At 39.6% G+C, this 21,626-nt stretch overlaps 1 protein-coding gene across 5 annotated transcripts in view; it reads left to right on the top strand.

Annotated features, from left to right (window-relative positions):
- Positions 1–218: 218 nt before the first annotated feature.
- si:ch211-207d6.2 (sickle tail protein) overlaps positions 219–21,626 on the top strand; it is a 376,663-nt gene continuing 355,255 nt past the window's right edge. For all 5 annotated transcript variants that reach the window (XM_042332375.1, XM_042332378.1, XM_042332376.1 and 2 more), the window contains exon 1: positions 219–337. In XM_042332375.1, the coding sequence (XP_042188309.1) occupies positions 265–337 (73 nt within the window). In that variant the 5' untranslated portion in view covers positions 219–264. The remainder of the gene's footprint in view (positions 338–21,626) is intronic.

Here is a 21,626-nt window from a genome sequence, read left to right on the forward strand (position 1 = left end):
CCCAACCCCCCCCCCCCAACCCCCCAACCCCCCCCAACCCCAACCCCCCCCCCCCCCCCCCCCAACCCAACCCCCCCCAACCCCAACCCCCCAACCCCAACCCCCCAACCCCCCAACCCCCCCCAACACCAACCCCCCAACTCCAACCCCCCAACCCCACCCCCCCAACCCCAACCCCCCCCCAACCCCCCGCACAGGATTACACACCAAGTCCGGCATCAGTGTGAGAGGAGGGGGGAGGCAGACACCATCCAGGCGGAGGGTATGTCTGGCAACAGGGTCCAGTTTGCGGGACTGCCACCTCTCGGGGATGGGAAAGACGGCCACAAAGTAGCAAGTAGGTATTTTTTGATATATTTTTAAAAAAAAACACCTTCCCCCCCCCCCCAAAAAAAAAAAATCTCCCCAAACAAACCCCACCCCGAACTTCTCGCTGTGCTCGGGCTCCCGCACGTGGCTCTGTCGGTGAGAGAGAAAAAAGAAACAGGTAAATAAATAAATGATGTCCGTGACCTTGTCTCACTCCGCCTGAGCCCTCGTTCGGGACGGACAGCGCAGCGTATGTGTGTTATGCGTGTGTGTGTATATGTGTGTGCATGTATGTATATGTGTGTGCATGTATGTATATGTGTGTGCATGTATGTATATGTGTGTGCATGTATGTATATGTGTGTGCATGTATGTATATGTGTGTGCATGTATGTATATGTGTGTGCATGTATGTATATGTGTGTGCATGTATGCGCATGTCTATGTATGTGTGCGCGCGCACGCGTGTGTGTATGTGCCCGTGTGTATATGTGCGTGTATGTATATGTGCGCGTGTGTATATGTATGTATGAGTATGCGTGTGTGTATGTATGCTTTGTATGTGTGTATGTCTGTGTGTATATGTGTGTTTATCTATGTGTTGTGTATGTATGTATATAGTGTATGGTGTATATGTCTTGTGCGTATATATGTGTAGTGTGTATGTGTTTTCCACATATGTGTGTGTGCATGCATGTATGGTGTGTGTGGTATATGTATTGTGTGTGTGTATGTACGGTGTATGTTTCTGGCTCATAGGCAGTATATTTGATGTCGAACACCTCCAACTAACTCACTTTACTGTGTTTAATATGGAGGAATCGCCTGCAACTGGGTGAATATTCCTTTTCTCTTCAATGACAAGTTAACATTTTCCTCAGCGCTGCTTATCTAAAGTTTTCAATCCTGTGGCACGCAGTGACCAAACATACCATGTAAATAAATTGACGATTTTAATATTGTTATAGTTCCCACGTTCTGTCTGAATGTTGCATTGGTTCACGTGGGATACTTTGACATGAGTGCAGTATGTTTAAAAACCTATTATCTCACATGGAATTAATTGGTGTGATTTAAAAAAAAACATTTGGGTCAAACCAGATGGACTATAATGGTCTTTCTGGTCCTGTACAATCTTATGTTGCCAAGCATACATTATTACAACGTTTTAAAGTCTATCATTTTTTGATATATTCTGCTCCTGTTCTCTGGAACTCCATTCTGGGCAACCTGCGCCTTGACCCCCTCCCTCCCCACCTTTAAAGTTCTGCCTTAAGACCAAAATTTTCAACCACGTTTTCATCACCTTCCTCAGCTCCCCCCCCTTCCCCCCCCCAACCCAACACTACCTCACTCAAGCTCCGCCACTCCCAGCTCGGGCTCCCATTCAGCTGTCTGAAACACTTTGAGCATCCTGTTGCTGTGAAATGTGCTATCTAAATGTAAATTGTTGTTGTTATTTATTGAGATACATGATGTACATTAATAAAAGCATTTCTTTTATATTATCAAAGTAATAGACATTTTTGTGACTATGCACATGAAATGACTAACATCTTTGCTATCTTTTCTCACATTGTGCCTCTATACTGGTTAAATACCAGTCACTTTAAATGATGCAAGGCAAGCTAAGTACCAAAATACTGCATTGCAATAAGCAAATAACTATAGCTGCTTTATTCATTTTAAAAAAAGGTTAATTTTTAGTTATAGTTATTCTTCAAGCTTACTTGAATCTATGCTTTTGTTACTTCAGCTGTCTAGTTAAATGCTTTTGGTAAAAAATAGGCCTGGTAATGGATGTGTTAACATATTGATGAAAAAAGTGGTCAGTTAATGTATTCATTGTTTACTGGACTTGGCAATGTACTGGAGGCAAACCCACTGCCTTTCGCCCAACACAGTTTACATTGGTTGTGCCCGAAAGCTATTGGAGCTATGGAAAAGGACATTGCAGTCGTAGTGGGATCCAATTTTAACTAATCAAAATCCTAAGGATCAACAACAACAAAATTACATTTTTCACATTGGGAGGATGTCTCAAGGTGCTGGATAGTTAAGGGTCAGGACCTGAGCATGGGGGAGGGGTGGGGTAGGGGTGAGGGAAGGCAGAGAGATGGGAGGGCGATCGAAGACACGATCGAAGAGTAGGGTCTTGAGACCGGCCTTGAAGGAGGCAAAGGAGGAAGAGAATTGAAGGACTGTGGGATGGAGTTCCAGAGTGTGGGGGCAGAGAGGCTGAAAGCTCAGCCACTGATGGTAGGGTGGGTTGGGCAGAAGACATGGAGCAGGCCGGAGCCTGATGAATGGAGGGAGTGGGTAGGTTGGTAGGGAGTCAACAGGTCAGAGAGGTAGGAGGGGGCAAGGCCATGGCCTTGAAAGTGAGAACGAGGATCTTGAATGTGATCCTCTGGGGGATGGGGAGCCAGTAGAGTTGGGCGAGGGTGGGAATGATGGGGTCACGGAGCCTGGTGTGCGATAGTACATGAGTTGCAGAGTTTTGGATGAACTGAAGCTTGAGAAGGGAAGAGTTTCGATGGCCGATGAGGGAATTTCCTTATCGAGCCTTGATGTGACAAATGCATGGGTGAGGGTTTCGGCAACCTGAGGGGTGAGGCAGTGACGGAGTCTGGCAATGTTGCGGAGGTGGTGGTAGTCAATGCCGGTCATGGCGTGGATGTGGGGGAGAAAGGACAGTTCAGGGTCAAACAAGACACCCAGGTTCCTGACTGGCTGAGTGAGGTTGAGTGTACAGCCATGGATGATAATGCTACCAGTGCCGAAGGTGCGGAGGCATTGGCGTGAGCCAATCAGGAGGGCCTTGGTCTTGCTGATGTTCAGCTGGAGAAAGTTGTCTCTCATCCAGGACTTGATGTCAGACAAGCAGTTGGTCAGGTCCTCAGTTGCCCTGGAGTTGAGAGTGGAGGCAGAGAGATAGAATTGGGTATCATCCGCATACATGTGGAAATTTACTCCATGTTTGTGGACGATGTCACCAAGGGGGAGCATGTAGAGGGTGAAGAGGAGGGGACCGAGGACAGAGTCCTGAGGGACCCGCACGAGCGCATGCGGGGGCTGGAAGAGAAGCCGTTTGCTGAGACGAAGTGGAGGCAGTGTGAAAGGTAGGACCTGAACCAGTCAAGAACAGAACCTTGGAGGTTGAGGTGGGAGGAGAGGCGGTGGAGGAGGATTGAGTGGTCCACGGTGTCAAAAGCGGCAGAGAGATGAGGAGGCAGAGGGAGCCCTGGTCACACATAGTCAGGATGTCATTTGTGACTGTGGGCAGCACGGAAACATGATTGGAGGGGCTCGTGGAAGGAGTGGGAGGAGAGGAAAGAGTGAAGCTGGGAGGCAACAGCTCTCTCAAAGACCTTGGACAGAAAAGAGAGGTTGGAGATGGGCCGGTAGCTGGATAGCTGTGTTGGGTCAAGGAAAGCTGGTAATAATAATAATAATAATCCTTGCATTTGATATAGCACCTTATCATGTTGTTGAGACGTCTCAAAGTGCTTCACAGAATATATTGTAAAGTGGATTGACTGTGTATTTTGTGGCTGAAACCCAGGTCATGATGCTTGCGAGACGAGGTTGCTAACCACCACGATACGGGACTCCACAATTGCTAACTAACAGTCCAACAGCTTTTTGTTTTGGACAGCTAGATATCTGACACATGCTGAAGCTCATCGTCAATATCCAAACCAGGTACATTATATATGCCATCCACATGGAAATTTACCTGTATCTAGAATGGAGCACACACATTCCCTTGGAGGGACACACCCTGTATACGTAATTCAGAAGAGTTATTAAGTGCTGGTTGGTAAGAGGCAAGGCTTGGAGTCCCCGGAGTTTGATTTGGTGCAATGCTGAGTTTAACCATCTGAAACCACATAGTTTGTTATTGAGAGCACTCAATGGCAAACTACTTGTCCAACTTAGCTTTTAAGGCTTGTTGGCTTAATAAGAGCTGAGTGGCAAGAATTCCTGTTCCCAGTGACTGTTCCTACCCTCCAAAAGCTGCTGATGAACCAGGCTGGCTGTGCTGACATCCGCAGTGCCCTGGAGTACTGCGGACCCACCTGGTTCAGGAACCAGACTACAGAGCCTGAACAACGGATTGACTCAATTCTGACATTCCGTGGCCGAGCATATCACCTTGGACCCAGTTCAGCTCCATGGAGACCCCGCTTACCATCTCCCCTACCCTCAGGAGAACAGTCTCCAATGGCTTCAGAGTTCAACAATTGTGAATGAAGTTGGTGGGGGTGGGGGGGGAGGGATCTGGTTCAGTTCCGTGGATAACTTTTGGTTGCTTTATTTTGACAATGTGTTATCCGTTAGATTTCATAATTTTCACCTCACTGATTCACAATTGCATGCTCTTGTGATTCAAACTGACTGGAGGTTGAACAGTACTTCCCTAATGCTATGCTCATGCATAGCAGACCAAATGCAGTCAAAATTCGTGTTAATCTATTGAATAAAGAACATAGAAATTTACAGGATTTACTGTAAATTGTAGGGATGGTGCATTGTGTAGGAGCATGAAGCAGCTAATGTGGGCACAGCAATGTCCGACAAAACAGCTAGGAAGTGAATGACCAATTTTACCATGAGAATTGTTATCCAGGATACCGGGAGAAACTCCTCTTTTTGAATCGTGCCTTGGGATCTTTAATGCAGCTGAACAGGCAGAAAGGGCCTCTTATTTAATGTCTCATCTGAAGGACAGCACCTCCAACAATGCAGCTTTAATACAATAAATATGTATTAAAATATCAGTTTACACTATATGAGTCAAAGTTCCAATGTGATACTTGAACCCACAACCTTTTGCCTCAAAGGCGAGAATGCCACCAGCTGAGCCAGGCTGCTAAAGGTTCACGTTCATGCCAAAGAATGATCGAAGAACTTTCAAAAGACCATATTCTAATGTTAAAGACTAGGACACTTGACCAGCTCTCAAAATCACAAAAACTAATTCCAGATTTCAGATATCTATACTTATGTCGATGCTATTTCTTTAACCGGCCATGACCAGTGGACTGAAGATTGAGGAGTAGAAATCGGGCTTCCTGCCTTACATTAGATACCTTCGCTTCCAGCATTATAAACATGCCAAAACCCTAGTACTTTTGTAGAGTTATTACTTCCCTTGCCCCTTCAAGTTAGCCTAGGTTGCAGAGGCTGCAATTACTGTGGTCAGAACTAGCATGAATGCGCTAATGTCACTTTTTAAAATAGATTCTCAGTTTAAAAAATACATCCTTCAACATTTGAATCAAACCTGCAATCTTACAATATCGACAAAATGAGACTGGATTATTTAGAGGTTGAAAATGTCCTTTGTCAGTTTTGCTCTCATCTGTGCTTGCGTGACCTCAACCTCTGCTTTTGCATTCTGGAAGCTGACACTTCAAGAGGCTGCATAATCTGCAAGAATTGCTCATTTTTTCATTATCTTTTCAAATAGATTTAAACTTAATGGTGGTGAGATAGATTTCTCTCACCGAAACACATAGGTTATTTTCTACGATCTTGACATCTTTTTACCTAACCATCAATGTGCTTTTTCTACCTGTGACCTCACATACACGTTTACTTGGAAATCTATGCAGTTGTGATATGATAAGTTTTAAAAACCCTACCAACCTGCTTTTCCCTCTGTGAGGAGGCACTATCTTGCTTCACAACCCCCGCCCTACCCACCCATCATCAGCAGTCAGGCCTTCAGCCTATTCTCCCCTACTCTCTGGAATTCCATCATTTGCCTCGTAGCTTCTCTTGTCTCTTCAAGGTCTGTCTCAAGACCCTCCTCTTTGACCACATTATCAGTCATCCTGCCATCCCCACCCCTATCGGCTTCCACCCCTCCCAAATCCAATCTGCAGCTTAGGTGCAAACCCTCAGCTGTCCAGTGCTTTAGGACATCCTCCTTTATGAAAGGCGATATATAAATGCAATTTATTATTATTGATGATGCCTATTTGCCTTGAATGGAAGTGAAAGTGACCCACAAAGTGTAAAAGCATGAACTACAGATGGTATGTCTTTGAGAGTTGCATTTCTATATGCATTTAGTTGTTTTGCCATTTGTGCCGCCCTGACATCTTCATTGCATAAATATTCTGAATTATTTGCTTATCATCCATAACTCAATATGTTTTTTTAATGAATTTAAAGATTTTAATGTAGTAAAGCTTCAAAAAATGTTGGGTCTGAATTTGGTGAAATATTCTGTTGGGAAATGTTTTCACAAATCCAATTTAGAAATGGCTATTTTGTCATGTGAAATAGATTGATGCATGAGCATATATAAAACCCTTTTCAGCATTGTATTATTTCACATAGAATAAATTTGGCTTAAGTGTATTAAAGGTGCGAAGGTAGGTAATTGATGAACATATTCAGAGTGAATTGGATGACTGACATCTGTTATGTTGACTTACATAAGTTCCTTATACCTTCATATTGATTGAATGATGGAAGCCAAGCAGTATAAAATCTATAGTAACAAACACAAAAATGGTTCACTATAGCTCAAGGGTATTTTGAATGTTGGTCTAATTTATATTGCAGTAATATTGCATTGTTTTGTAAATATGGGTTGCTCCAGCACAGCTTCATGATAATGAGTGGGCAAAGACTGGTATGTCACTGGTGTGCTTTATACTTGTCAACCATATTTTTCACTTCGCCCCCACATCTTGGGCTGGAACTGAAGCCCAAAGCTAGAGAAACCAAAGCATGCCGACATAAGAGGATATCCTGAGGCAAGCACAGACCACCAGAGAAATAATGGGAAAATAATAAAAGTAATTAAAAACACCAAAACACTGTATGTAGCATTATACGTTTGTTCTCGCAGCACCTGAACAGTAGTTGTGGACAGAAGACTAATATATTTGGTTAGAGAAGTGAAACACTTTGCAGATACTATGATAATAATAATGATTGTTATTAATATTCCTTGTATTCAAAGGCGCATCTTACCACAATGTCAAATATATTCAAAGTTTTTTTCAGGACACTACTTTAAAATGTAGTGACTGTATTTGTAGCTCTTATCTCCACAGATACATGAAGTTTGGAAAAATCACATTCAGAGTTAGAGTGAATAATGTTTTCTTTATTGTAACCTTATTCATTTGTTTTGAACAGTGAGCAATCAGATACATTGAGTCAATTACAGGTTTTCTTTGAACTACAAGCCCAGATCTCTGCGGCCTTTTATTTTTGAATCAGTGAGCTCCAATAGTCATCCAAGTTACATTTGGTATTTATTGGCTTTTTTTCCTTTGGATTAAATTGATGTGTACACATTTATTTGAGGAGGACAAAAACTGTCAAAAGTTTAAATTGAATAACCAAGTTAATCTCCATCTTAATTCAGCAAATGCAATCACTTTTATTGGTTTAAAAAAAGAAAGTGATTCAATTGTATACTATATGAGATTGAATGTATTTCTCCCCCAACAAAAGGACAGATATTTATGAAATGTCTATCAGCCTCGATATTGATTTTGGAAATGTTATGTTTATTGTAGGATTTTTTTATTTGCCTTGAAGTTGCTGACTGATTTATTGACTTCAAGTAGGTTTCCCCTCCTACTCTCAGTTAATAAGTAGGAAATTCCGCTCCTCTGGAAATTTTTCCCATTGGAAATATTTAGATGGAAATTAACTAGTTTAGTTGATATAGTATCCAAGGAAGGAAGGAAGGTCATGGTATTTGAAATGACTCATTATTTTGATTAAAAACAAATTACTTGGGCATCATTGTCACCTTTTCTATTGGCCTTGACTTTAAAATATACTTTTTATTTGGAAAGGAGGTTAATCCAAACTGCAGGGTCATCTAACGCCTGATTTGGTAAAAATTTTTTGGTTGACAAAGAGCTGCTTGTTGTCAGAGGCAATGAGGTCAGGCAGCGCAGGAATAGAATTTACTGCTGATTTGCGTTAGGCTCAGCCCGTGCCATTTCTCTAACATGGTGAATCTGGCAAAGAGTACAGAAATTGTAAGTGTCTGGATTCTCTCCCCCCAAAATGGTTAATAAACACAATTCTTCCTTTCCTTTTTAACATTTTCAATGAGCAGTTTGTTCCGACAATAACATACACTTTACCTTTTGAGAACCTTTTTCCTGTCTTAAAATCTGCCTTTGTGTGACAAGAAAAAGAGCATTCAATAATGGGTCATAATTTAGGCTGAATCCTCTTTTCAAAAAGTTAAGTGCTTACAACACATTTTTATAAGTTATAAGCCCTAAATTTAGGATGTTCAATAAACTACAAAATAAATGCTCTGTTTCAACTCCTCCACAATACAGTGGAAAACAAATGCACATTTGTTACTTTTTTTCCAACCTGTATCCTTTGTTTGTTTTTTTGGTTGATCCTGAAGCAATCCTGTTTTTAATCTTCCCTACTTGCGAGCTCAGTAAATGATTGCTTGGACCATTAAATTGTACACAAATGAATTTCCCCCCCCACTGGTTTTGTTTGCTCACTGTAATCTTGGAACACTGATTTAGTTTGCAAGATGGAATTTTTAGGTACCTGAGTACAAAAACAGATTCCTCACAGAGATAGTAGCAATTCTAAAGGAAATTAGTAGTACGGAAACAAAAAATAACACTGGATATAACGCATAATGATTTCCATGACTCAAGTAAGGTATGACGCTTGTATAGACTGGTTTGGAATGGAATTCAAGCCATTGGGCTGAACGCAAAACGAAAGAGAGTTTTAAATTAAGAAAATTAAGAGAGAACTGGAATTGGATATAGCAGCAAAGGAAGTGTAACAAAATTGTAGTTCTTTGGAACATCCTTCTGACGTGAAAGGTGCTGTACAAATGCAATTTGTTGTTGTTGTCAAAATAAATCTTCTAGTGTTATAACTGAGGGTGACAAAATGCATGTCTTCCAGCAAATATTGTGAGAACTCTGGGCTTTGATATTAGCAGCAAAGTGAAGATTATAAGTTGTATCAAGGGGCTGAAAGCCAATAAAACCACTGAAATAGATAGTCAGAGACAAGGGAGGAGATTTGTGAAGCACTGTCAGGCATTTTGAGAAAGTCAATCAAAAGTGAGTACGGTTTGACATTCTAGAAACCAGCAACTGTGGTCCCCACATCCAAAAAAGGTGGCAGATATTGCAGGATATATTAGCATTTCTCAATAACAGTAATGAAACAAATTTAATTGTGAAAAGCAAAATGGCAGATTGGCTTTAAGAAAAACACCTAATTATATACAGTCGACATGGAACAGGTAGATAGATTTTTTTTAACAATGTCAAGACTTTTTGGAGGCAATAGCATCCCTATTTCACAGTGGATATCTGGTTGCTGTAGCACACTTAACAGTTAACAAAACACCACAAGACTCCTTTACACATCTGCATCACTGAGTATGAACGCAAGACTGGCTGAAGAGAAATGAGCAGAATTTGATTGTTATAGAAGTTGCGTTAAAATAGGCAGAGATATGAGAGGGTCTGCAACACAACTCCTTTTGGTCTATCCAGACTTAATACCAAGTTACGTTTACAGAGGACACCAAATTTAGGGGGAAGCAGATCCTATGTGGCCGCCAAAAGGCTTTTGACAAAGTATCAGACTCTTATGCAAACATATATATGATTATCAAGGGCAAAACATAAATGTGGAAAGAGTGCTCATTCTATTCTAGACCCTGGGAAATGTCCATTTGTAGGTGGCAAATAGGAGGATATGGGGAACTCTGGTTTGAAAAATCTTAAGCATGGTGATAGGTGACATGTGAAACACCTGGTTGACCAAAAAAAGCTAAATGGGATATAGAAAGGAAAATAAACCTAAAACAATACTTTCTGATATATCAAGCAGCAGGACAAGGGAACAGAGATTTAGGGCAAGTTTAGGACAGTCATAAGAAGGTTTGTTTTATAGACAAAAGATAATTGCTAGCTGTATTAGGATACCAGAGGATGGTTCAGGCCAGGACACTGGACTCATTTTGCAAACAGCTTGAAACTGCAATGGGAAAGTATTATTGAATGATGAGATTAAATTGAGTGAAGAGTCTTTTTCATCCATACCTCTCTCATGATCCAAAAGAAATGTTATTTGTATCTCAGTGAAAATCAGCAGCAATTATTTCTCCTTTGTTAATCATAAGTGAAAATATGTATTTGGAAAGGTAAGTGCAAACAAGTTGTAGCAGAACTGTTTTCAGCAGTAAATAATGCAAATAGCTTCTGAAAATAAAAACAAAGCCAGAATGGTGTCAAAGACGGATTAGTTTCACTGCATCAGCTTCGCACAGTGAGCAGAAATGCAAAGTAAATTATAATGCCTATTGACCTTCTCTCTGGTACATAGGATGGAGCTGCTTGCTAAGTTTCGATAAATTCCAACTCGGACACCAGAATGTCAGTGAAGTGATTTAGACAATCAGTCAGCAAGTGGGATAATGATTTTAATGTGAATTTTATCACCCATTTCATAATTACAATGTTCAAACCCTTTTACACTTTGTTTTAAACAAAAATGTTTTTCCCGTGCTCCACTAGTAGGTATCAAAGATAAAATATCCTTTCCCCCCCCCCTCCTTTTCCATTCCCTGGTATGAGCTAGAAGGAACAAAATGTTGGTTCTCTCACTTGCATTGTCCCTATTGTAAAGTACTGTAGGTACAAAATGATGATGGTCTGCTTTTGTTTTAAGTACTTCGAATTGTAGAATTAAGGATAAACAAGGAGTGACTTTTGTTTTGCTTCATGGAGCAGAGAATTATTCTGGCTTGGCTGGTATAATGATCTATTCCATTCCTAACAGCCGTTGAATATTCTGTTAAAGATCTCATGAAACTCTTTGAAAAGAGAAGTGTGCTTCTTTTGGTATTCTCCAAACAAGGCAAAAACGCATGATTCTCTTTGAAAATAAACCAGAGACTAAACTTTGTCATGCTCTCAGCTTTAGGACTTAAATTTTTTTGAGATTTTCCCCAGTTGTTTTTGAGAATTGTCAAGCTTTGAATGTTTGTGAGTATTGTAACTTTTGGTAACTTATTGTTACTTTTGCTACTATTTATTTATTAACATTGGAAACAGTCATTTGTTTTTGTGTCAAGTTTAGAAGTTTGAACAGCAGGAAATGCAATGCTAAGATATTGCTGTTCCAAAGCTTTCATTAGGGCCACAAGCGCTGTTTTTATGATGATATTGCAGTTTTGTGGGGTGCTGTGGGACTGTATTGTGACTTATTAGTTTTTGTGGTGCAATATCCTGTACATCCTTAAAGTGATGATTAACAAATCAAAAGCCAAATGAATAATTTAATGACAGCTCATGTGGCATTGTATAAAATATATTACAATATGGTAATATTTTGACAGGTTTTTCCACCATGTCTCTTATTTTCCAAATATTTCTTCATCCACACCCTTAACAAAAGTGATTAGTGATTACGGAACGGTGGTGAAAGATTTTTTTCCACTGGTAATGGCAAATAGCTTTGAAAGAGTTTGCTTTAATTCCCTCCTTGAAATGAGTATACCATAGGCAGTTTTCCATCAATCTAATAAGATATAGGTCACCTTGTTACTTTAGAAGACCATTTATGTCTTAACTTATCTGTCCGAACTGGACTGTTGATTGCTGTTTGACTTGTTATTGGTTGGAAGTGGGACGGTAGGGTGAGAGATTAGTGGGATTGAGGGTGGGTATTTTGAGGAAGGGTGGATAACAGCGGTTTTCAGGGGCAGTGGAACTGAGTCTAAGGAGGGAGACTGGTTGACCATGTCGGCCAGCAGCGGGGAGAGGAGTGGGAGAGCAGGGCGAACCTGAAGAAAAACTACAGTGGGCTATGTTTCTGCGGTTTTGCGGTACATTGTGTAAACTTCACTGAGTGTAATGAGATACCATATTTGATTAGAATTAATTTGTACAGTGGTTTGGGCTAGATATGCTTGCATTTGAAGCATTAAAGCATATCTAAACCGCCAAACCTCTAGAATGATTTATTTTTAGGTTGGTGCTATTTTATCCAGTCTATCAATAGGTGGGGGGAGCTGAGGAAGGTGTATATTTGAGGGAAAACCAAAGGCACAGGTGAAAAGAAAGTGCATAAGGTGGGCTTTTATTATAATAATATTCCTTGCATTTGATATAGCACTTCCGAGACATCTCAAAGTGCTTCACAGAATATACTGTAAAGTGAATTGATTGTATATTTTGTGGGTGAAACGCAGCAGCCAATTGCACACAGCAGTGTCCCACGAACAGTTGTGGATTGAGTGACCAATTTATTATTTTTTTTGAAGGAATTATTACACCAGAAAAGTAATGTGCCAATTGACTAACAACTGGGAATCGCTTGCGAGATGAGTGCTCTAACCACTGAGCTGCAGGACTCCACTTTTAAGGTGTGGAGAGAGAGGACGAGTAATGGTACAGTAAGTTGAGTAGGGGACATGAAGCAGGCTGATGATCCCTGAGTAGAGGGAGCAGCTCAGGTGGCAGTATTATTGGAGATTGCAGAGATAGGGTGGGGCAAAACCATGGAGAGATTTGAATGTGAGGATGAAAGGATTTCAGCATTTATGACTACTGGAACATCCTCCCAAAGTCCCTTTCGCTTCTTCCTCCTTGTTTCCACACTGCTTAGATTTCCACATTATCCCCTTAAAGCCTTTTGGGGCATTTTCCTATTTGAAAAGTGCAATTAGTTGTTGTGACCACTGTAATTTAAGCATTCAAGCATATTGGAGCAACTAAAATGTCTCGATTTCATTCTTTCTCATCTTCTAATCTTCTACACTTTTTGGGGGGAGTATGTTGACTCGAACTGGGATATGATGCCATGAACCCCCTATTGAATGTCATTCATTTTTCAATTTTAGGGAGCTAATTTCATAGGATGCATTTTATAGTGCTGGAGATAAAATTGGTCATTCACTTCATTTGTGGGGCATTACAGTGTAAATTGGCTGCTTCGTTCACCTATAAATATACAGTCGCTACACTTTACAGTAATTCCCGTAAAGCACTTTGAGATGTTATGGTGATGTGATAAGGTCTCTATAATCAAATATACGGATTATATTATTTTGAAGTATTCAGTGGAAGCATTGCAGACTATTCATATGAGAACAATTGACATTTGTGCCAATATACATTTTAAGTCACACTTTAAGCTCTCTTATGAGTCTAATTAAAAGATTTGTATTGAAATCAGATTTACTGCACATTATAAACAGGTGGGTTGGACCATTGGATACATGCCTAGTGCTACAGTAAAATACTGAACTTACATTTATGTAGAACCTTTCATGTAAAAGAAGATTCTCAAAACACGTCACAAAATGAAAGTAATTAGAATTGCAATGAATGTTACGTAGTCAAGTGAAGCAAATAAAATTTGCCATTCACTTCATGGCGATTTTGGGACACTCCTGCTTGCAAATGGCCTATTGCATGCAAATACGGTCAGTATGCTTTACAGTAAATACTGTGAAGCACTTTGAGATATCCACCCGACATGAAAAGTGCTGTGCAAGCATCATTATTTTAACTGATTTTGAGTAGCAAAGTCCTGCAAACAAGGAGTTGAGTCGCAAATTCATTTGAATTCAAGGTAAATTTAGATGAGAAGGAAATATAATAAGGGATGACTAATTGGTAGAAAAATGCATTGCGTATGTGGGGTAGAGGGCTCCTTTTACCCCCATCTGAATTGCAAGACAGAAGTACCTAAATTAATAACTCGTTCAATTATGATTCAGTCGATCAAATGATGATGATATTGTTACGAATGATAAATTTCTATTTGATATAGAATCCCAACTATTTTCTCATTTGTAGTCTAAAATCACCAACCTCGCAACACACAACTCTTGAGTTCATGTTTCTCTCAGATTCTGAAACTATTCCATGTTCCATCTCCACTTTTGTTGATGGAAATATGCACATTCTTCTATTTTTTTGATGGGCTCATCTACTCCTATTTCAAATCGCAGCTCTGAAGAAGAAACAAATGTGCAGTGGGCATGGCGGAAAAAAATGGTCATAAAAAGGCTTTTTAAAATGGTGCTCTGGGACGCTACCCTGTGTGAGGATCCCTATATAAATGCAAGTTGTTGTTTGTGGTTCTATATTTTAAAAGTTCCGTAGCAACAGAAATATAATGGCGTATCAGTTGCTGTTTCAGTCCTGTTGATGGAAAATACATATGCAGTTGCTCAGCTGCCCATTTTTCTTTTTCTTAAACCATTCATCACCTTGCATTTTAGTGGCTATAATGTTTTACAGGGATTATTGCCCCAGGTTTTTCCCTCTTGGGTCACAATACACTTATCGACAATGCTTTAGTGTGTACCTTACCTCAAATGTAAGGACCCACATGCAGCACTAATGCAACATACTAAATCCTTACACTAGCCATTGCTATAGCCTCTCTGAAAGAGGTTTCCATTTAACACTGAATTATAGGCAGCTTCAGTTCCATCTTGCTAGAAAATGATTTGGAAATCCATTCAAATTCTTGTTGCCTGTAATTTATAAGCTATAACTAACTAAATATTGATAGAAACTGCATACAAACCACACAGTTTTATTTTTTGTATAAATCATTCATCACCTTGTATTTTTATTCTTTAGTAGATGTAGTGTTATGCAACTATTTTTTAATTGCTCTCCAGAGAGACTGGAACAGCAGCCAATACAGAATGTAATGGCCGTGAATAATTTTTGTTTAATGTCTGACATTTTTCAAGCAAGCACATAAATTTTCCTTTTTATTCGACAAAAGTTAATTCTTGTACTTTCAAGGAATATAATTCTTCCATTGAGATAGAATCATTTCATGTTGAAATACTCTACCAGGCTCTGCACCCCTGGCACTTCATTTCTCAGCCAGGCTCCACTGGAATGGATTGATTTCAAGATCCTCACTCTCATTTTCAAATCTCTTCATGGCCTGGCACCCCCCTACCTCTCTGATCTGCTCACACCGCACACCACTACCCACCACCTTCATTCAGCTGGCTCCATAATGCTACCTATATGAAGGGTGCTATATAAATGCAAGTTGTTGAAATGTATCAAGGTGCTTTCTAAAGCGCAGTAAATGTGTATTTGTAGGCAAATGCACAGTCATTTCGCACACAGCATTGTCCTGCAAAGAGTCATGAAATGAATGACCAATTTACATCTGTTTTTTGGTCAGTCTGTTTTGGGGGGCTGACATGGAGAAATCTACCATCTTAAGAGAATCCAAATCCGTCTCAGTGTTCCATGTATGTATTCCACAACACGTGGAAATTTCCCTAGAATGGAATACACTCTCTCTCCTGGAGGGACACACCCAGTTTATCTAATATCAGAGAGTAGTAGGTGCAGAGAGGGGATTGTGAGCCAGGAATCTGGGAGATAGTTGGTTACGGACACCCATGAGATTCTCCCTTGAAACTCTTTTCAAATAGTGCTATGGAATTTTTAATGTCTACCAGGCAGGTAGGACCTCATTTTAACATCTCATTCAAAGAATGGCACCTCCCGACAATGCAATGCTCCCTCCCCAACATTGCATTGGATTATCAGTTGACACCGTGAGACTCCAAGGCCTGACCTGACAACTCACAACCTTCGGTCTCGGAGTGCTATGATTTGAGTTAGGCTGTTCTCTGGAAGTACATTTGCCGTAATTGGTTCGGTATTTTATGTTGCAGCCCCAAACCTCAACCAATATTTTATTAATAATCATAATAATAATAATCTTTGGTTTGATATAGCGCCTTGTCACTTCAGAAAGAGCTTCACGGGATATATTATAAAGCAGATTGACTATTTTGTGGGTGAATACACACCCACAATTTCTACATTGTATACACAGAATGAAACTTACTCTCTTTGTGATTACTTTGGTTTGTATTATTGTAACACACTTTTACAAAACTTTTGCTCAGGAGTTATCTTGGGTTCACTTCTCCCATGCACCATCGCAGATGAAGTTCTACTTCTTGTTTCCTATACCCAATGCACTTCTCTAAGCATCAGCTGCCAGTTCTTCAGTGATTGTAGTGCCGATGTGAATCACACTGAGAAATGGGCTTCAAGGAGCTTCTGACACTTCCACTCAATAAAATGCTTCACAAAGCAGAAAATTTGAGAAACAACTCGTGACATTGACCAGCACTTGAACTTCCTAATTACTATAGTAGGAGATGAGCACTTTTTTTCAAACTTAAATGGAAGCTCTGAAACGTGTGCGCATGTAGTCCATGCATGCATAATCTGGCCATTCTTATTGAGGCAAATTTTGTTTTTGAGTTTATCAAGGGCTGACAGATAAATTAACAATAATAATCTGTGGCTGTGTCTGGAGAATTCCTAAAAATAATACCTCAGTAAAGGACTGCAATATGTTTTTCTAATGAGCCCCCAGAGAGATTTCATTTAGAATTATATGTGCAGTTATTATGAATCATTTCTACATAATGGCTGAAAATTCTATTAGTAAGCAAGTAGTCCTTTGAAGGTTATTTATTGATGCTGTTATGAAACCAAAAACTAATAATTATGTAAATGAGTATTTCAATGCAAAGTAAGGTTGCTGGAATCCCAGTTTCCTGAAATCAGAGAAACACCCACAAAACAGTCCGTGTACTTTACAGTATGTCCTGTGAGCACTTTAGGACACCCTCCCGATGTGAAAGGTGCTGTACCAAATGCAAAGATTAAACAGCATTTATAATTTATTTCTTATTCTTCATGCTAGTAATGATGTACTGTGTGTTTCAAGACAATTTCCACCTGAACAAGTAGATGGGGCTTTGCTTTAACATTTTGTGAGAAGGATAGTACCTCTAGCAATGCAGTGCATCCCCAGCATTGCATTGGAAGGTCAGCTTGGAATATGACGGGGCATGAGACATGGAGCCTGAACCCACACCGTTCTGAATCAGATGCAAGAGTGCAAGCAACTGAGCTAGGCTGACACCTGATGTATTTTGTTAAAAGTACAAGATTTACAGCAACTAATCATGATGTTATTTCAGTTGGAACAGTATCCAAAGATTGACTTTTTTTATATAATAAGTAGCTCTATCTAAGCTGTTTCTATGAACAAGCAGCGTCAATTTAAATGGATGAGGGGTATAATTCATGCGGAAGATCATGCTTAACTCGAAGGAATGTGCTGATTAATTGGCATATAGTTCAACTACAAAGGCTGTGGGTGTTGGTTGCTTTCAAAAAGTATTCATAGATGCCAATAAAATAGTTTCGCACCTCATTTGTACAACAGCTATAAGTTGAGATTGTCCCAGGTTTACAGCTTTCAATAAATCATGTTTGGTGCAAACCAAATGAGTCCAGTGTTAAATCAGTGTAAAAGCTTCTAGCTGCTTGATGCTTTTTAAAGAAATGACTACAAAGCGGATGGATTCAAACCACGCTGCTGTAAACTGATTTAAAATTGCCATCCATCATTTCTTGTGCTTGACATTATTGTGTATATTTCAGTTGAGGTGTTTAGTAAGTTAGGCACACGTACAGGCTTATAAGTTACAAAGGGTTTGAATTGTGCATTGGATTAGTAGACTGTGAACACATTGGCATTCTGGTTGTAATTCATTTAGTGATTCATTTAGGAGTAAGAAGTCATCTGTAATTATTTAGCAGAATCTCTGGTTTTATACAACATTTTAGTAGATTGATTTTTGCGATTATTTTTGAAAGTCAGGTTTATATTTTGCCCACAAAACAGTCACTGCACTTTACAGTATATCCGGTGAATGGCTTTTGGGACATCCTCCCGATGTGAAAGGCGCTATACCAAATATAAGGATTATTATTGCTGTTACAATTATTACTATTATTTGTCTAGAATTACATTTTTTTAAATTATTTTAAAAAATTTAGGAGCAGGAGTAGGCCATTTGGCCCTTCGAGCCTGCCCCGCCATTCAATCATGGCTGATCTTCTAATCTAACTCCAGCTAATTCTGATAGATTCATTGTTCAGACATTATAGGATTTTTCCAGGCTTTGTATTTTTGAAATAGTGTTGCAGATGTAAAAAGTAGAATATTATTGCAGCAACTTTAGGTCACTTCAGTGGAATTGAATAGAATAGAAATTGCTTATAGCACAAGAAATGTGCAACTATTTAAATTGGCAACATAAATACATTCTGCGTTAATAAAATAATGGATGGAATGAGTAAAGCCATTTGCCCCTTTCAAAATGCACCTTATCGTGGAATTCATTCCAACCGTTTTAACTCTTAGGGGACAGGTTTGCAAAAACAAATACTCTCTAAATCTTTAAAACAAGAACATACCAGATGACTTACATAAACCTTGAAACAAAAACAGTGAGAGGTGGAAAAACTCAGCAGCTCAGGCAGCGCAAATATAAATATAAAGTCAATTCACTTTACAGCATATTCTGTGAAGCGCTTTGAGACGTCTAGAAGACGTGAAGTGCTACATCAAATGCAAGGATTATTATTATTATTACCTATGGAGAAAGGAAAGTGATTCAAAGTTTTGGGTCCATGACCCTTCATCAGAACAAGGTCAAACCTTGACCCTGGCCTCTTCTCTCTTTCTCCCCCCTTCCCCACTTTTAATTGCCAGAAGAAACTGGCAATTAAAAAGGATCAGAGTGATAGGGGAGATTATGTATGCAGATAGAACTTGAATATTTCAGGAAACAGTCTACCAATTTGTACTTAGTCTGCCATTATAGAGGTGACAGCATCACATGCAGCAAAGAACAAGGGTATGTGCAAGACTGCTATGCACTTCTACATTGTCTGGTAGAGAAAGGGGTTTAGAACTGTGGATAGTAATGTGAGAATACTCCATATCAAACTTAAGTCCATAATGTTGCATGTACTCTATTCTTTGCCTGTGATGCAGTCACCTCCACATTGGTTGTGCAAACACAAATTAGTAGACTGTTTATAGTAAAATCCCTCTTGCCCAATAATGAGCAATATATAATAATCCTTGCATTTGATAAAGTGTCTTATCACGTCATGGAGACATCTCAAAGCGCTTCACAGAATATACTGTAAAATGACTTGATATATGTTTGTGACTTGATATATGCCTAAAGAAGTTCTATGAAAATCTTTCTTCTCCATAGGTGAAAAATGTATGGCTTATGATGAGTTTATTTTCTTTTCCTCTTCGAGCCCCACCCCTCATTTGAATTTAAATGGGGAGGAGCAGAGAGAATTCTGGTCAGTCTTTCTTCTTTTCAATTGTGTATAATTTTCAATTCTGGCCATTAACTTGTCACTATTTGTGCAGTTACAGCCAATCTTGTGCATTGAATGTTAGTAACTATCCCCAACATTACATAGGTCCAAGACTATAGCTTTATTCTGAAAGACTTTTAATATTCAACGAACTGAGAAGTTGTATTCCAGCAAGTGTGGATTACCAATACCTGATTTCTAAGGCAGTTAGTGCTATACACTTGACAAAGCATGTTATTTTGCATCCTATATACAATAGTTGACATAACTGGCTTTTATGATCAGTTCTTGCCAGATGGGTGACCATTGAAAAAGAGGATTTTATGGACTTGTTTTTTAATGAAAAACTATCGATTGAGTAAATGTTTCTTTTAAAGAAGATGCATCTATCAATTCATCCACATTTTAAGCATAATTTATTTTCTTATCCTGCATGCTTGAATGGAATATTTTACAATCTAACCTTTAGATTCCACTATGAAATAATAATTTGACATTTTCGAGTCCTGGTAATTGTTTTTTTAATGTGCATCACCCTATCTGTTCTACTACTGTAATTTTGTTGTGTATAATTCAATGATCACTCATGTAACAAAAATCTTGCACTGAACATTGTATATAGCTGTGTCCTGTTACTAAAAGCTGAATTTGGACAAGACAGAAGCCATCCTCCTTGGCTCCTGTCAGCGTCTTCTCATCTACTGCTCTAACTTCCTTAATCTCCTTGGCCTATCCCTCAGACATTCCAAATCTATGTGCAACCTAGGCGTCAGGTCCTGCCTCACATCTCGTCCCTGACCAGGACTGCATTCCTCCAACTCTGCCACATCGTCTGCCTCCAACCATACCTCACATCTAACGCTGCTGATTCATCATCCCCGCTTTCGTCACCACCCGTCTCGATTCCTTCAACTCCGTCCTCTTTGGTCTCCCCAGCTCCGTCATTCACAAAGTCCAACTAATTCAAAACTATGCTGCCTGTATCTTCACCTGCACCAAAATCCGTACCCCCATGACCTTAGGCCTTGCAGACAGGCTCCTCGGGCTCCCTGTCACAGAACAGATGGAGTTTAAGATCCTCATACTCGCATACAAATCAGTTTGTGCTCTGGTACCACTCTATCCCTCCAACCTACTCACAGCCCACTCTTCTACCCCACTCATCTCCCGTTCCCCTGGCTGGCTTGGGCTTCCTACACATCCCTCAACTCCTCTGCTCCACCATGCGCCCATGCTTTTATCCACCATGCCTCAATCCTCTGGAACTCCCTGCCTCAATCGCTCTGCTTTGCCTCCTCTTTATCTTCACACCTGAAAACTTTCCTCATTGATAGTGCCTATGGTCACCTACCCATTGTACCTGGCTTGGAGTCAAACTGTGCTATTGGTTAAGCACTTTCCTGCCTACTTGGCAATATATTGTAGTAAAGGTTCAAATTGTGAATTGTACATCACTATTCATGTTATTGTACTTTTCCTCTTGAACTTCTAAGATCATTATATGGGGTCTTTTGGGCAATTGGACATCAATACATTTGATAATAATAATAATAAAATAATAATCCTTGCATTTTAATATAGTCCTTTTCATGTCAGGAGAATGTCTCAAAGAACTTCACATGATTTATTGTAAATTGTAGTGACGGTAGCCAAACCTCTGCAAAATATCCTAAGGCAATTTTGTGGTGTTACTTCTGTCCAATTTATGTTGGACTAAGTGCACAGAATTTTCCTCTGGACTTTCTAATGCAGTGAGGAGAAATGTAAGTCAGCGATGGCTCAGAATCCGTCAATCATATTGCGTTCAAAAGAATCTGCACACCAGGCACAAGCAAGTTACATTTTTAGTTAATGGAATGACATCTAAATCTGTGCTGTGGTTTTAGTTTTGTTTCATTATTTTCTATGAAATGAATGGAGATGTCTGCATCTGAGTGAGGTCTAAATATAGTTTTGTAATAAACTTTCAACACTTTGTTTTACGAGCGTACAAATGAGGTCACTGCATCTCTGCTGCTAATCCAAGCGCTCTCCACTTCCCCCAGGCCAGGCTAC

Source organism: Callorhinchus milii, unplaced genomic scaffold (genome assembly GCF_018977255.1).
Source record: "Callorhinchus milii isolate IMCB2004 unplaced genomic scaffold, IMCB_Cmil_1.0 Scaffold2, whole genome shotgun sequence".
Lineage (NCBI taxonomy): Eukaryota > Metazoa > Chordata > Chondrichthyes > Chimaeriformes > Callorhinchidae > Callorhinchus > Callorhinchus milii.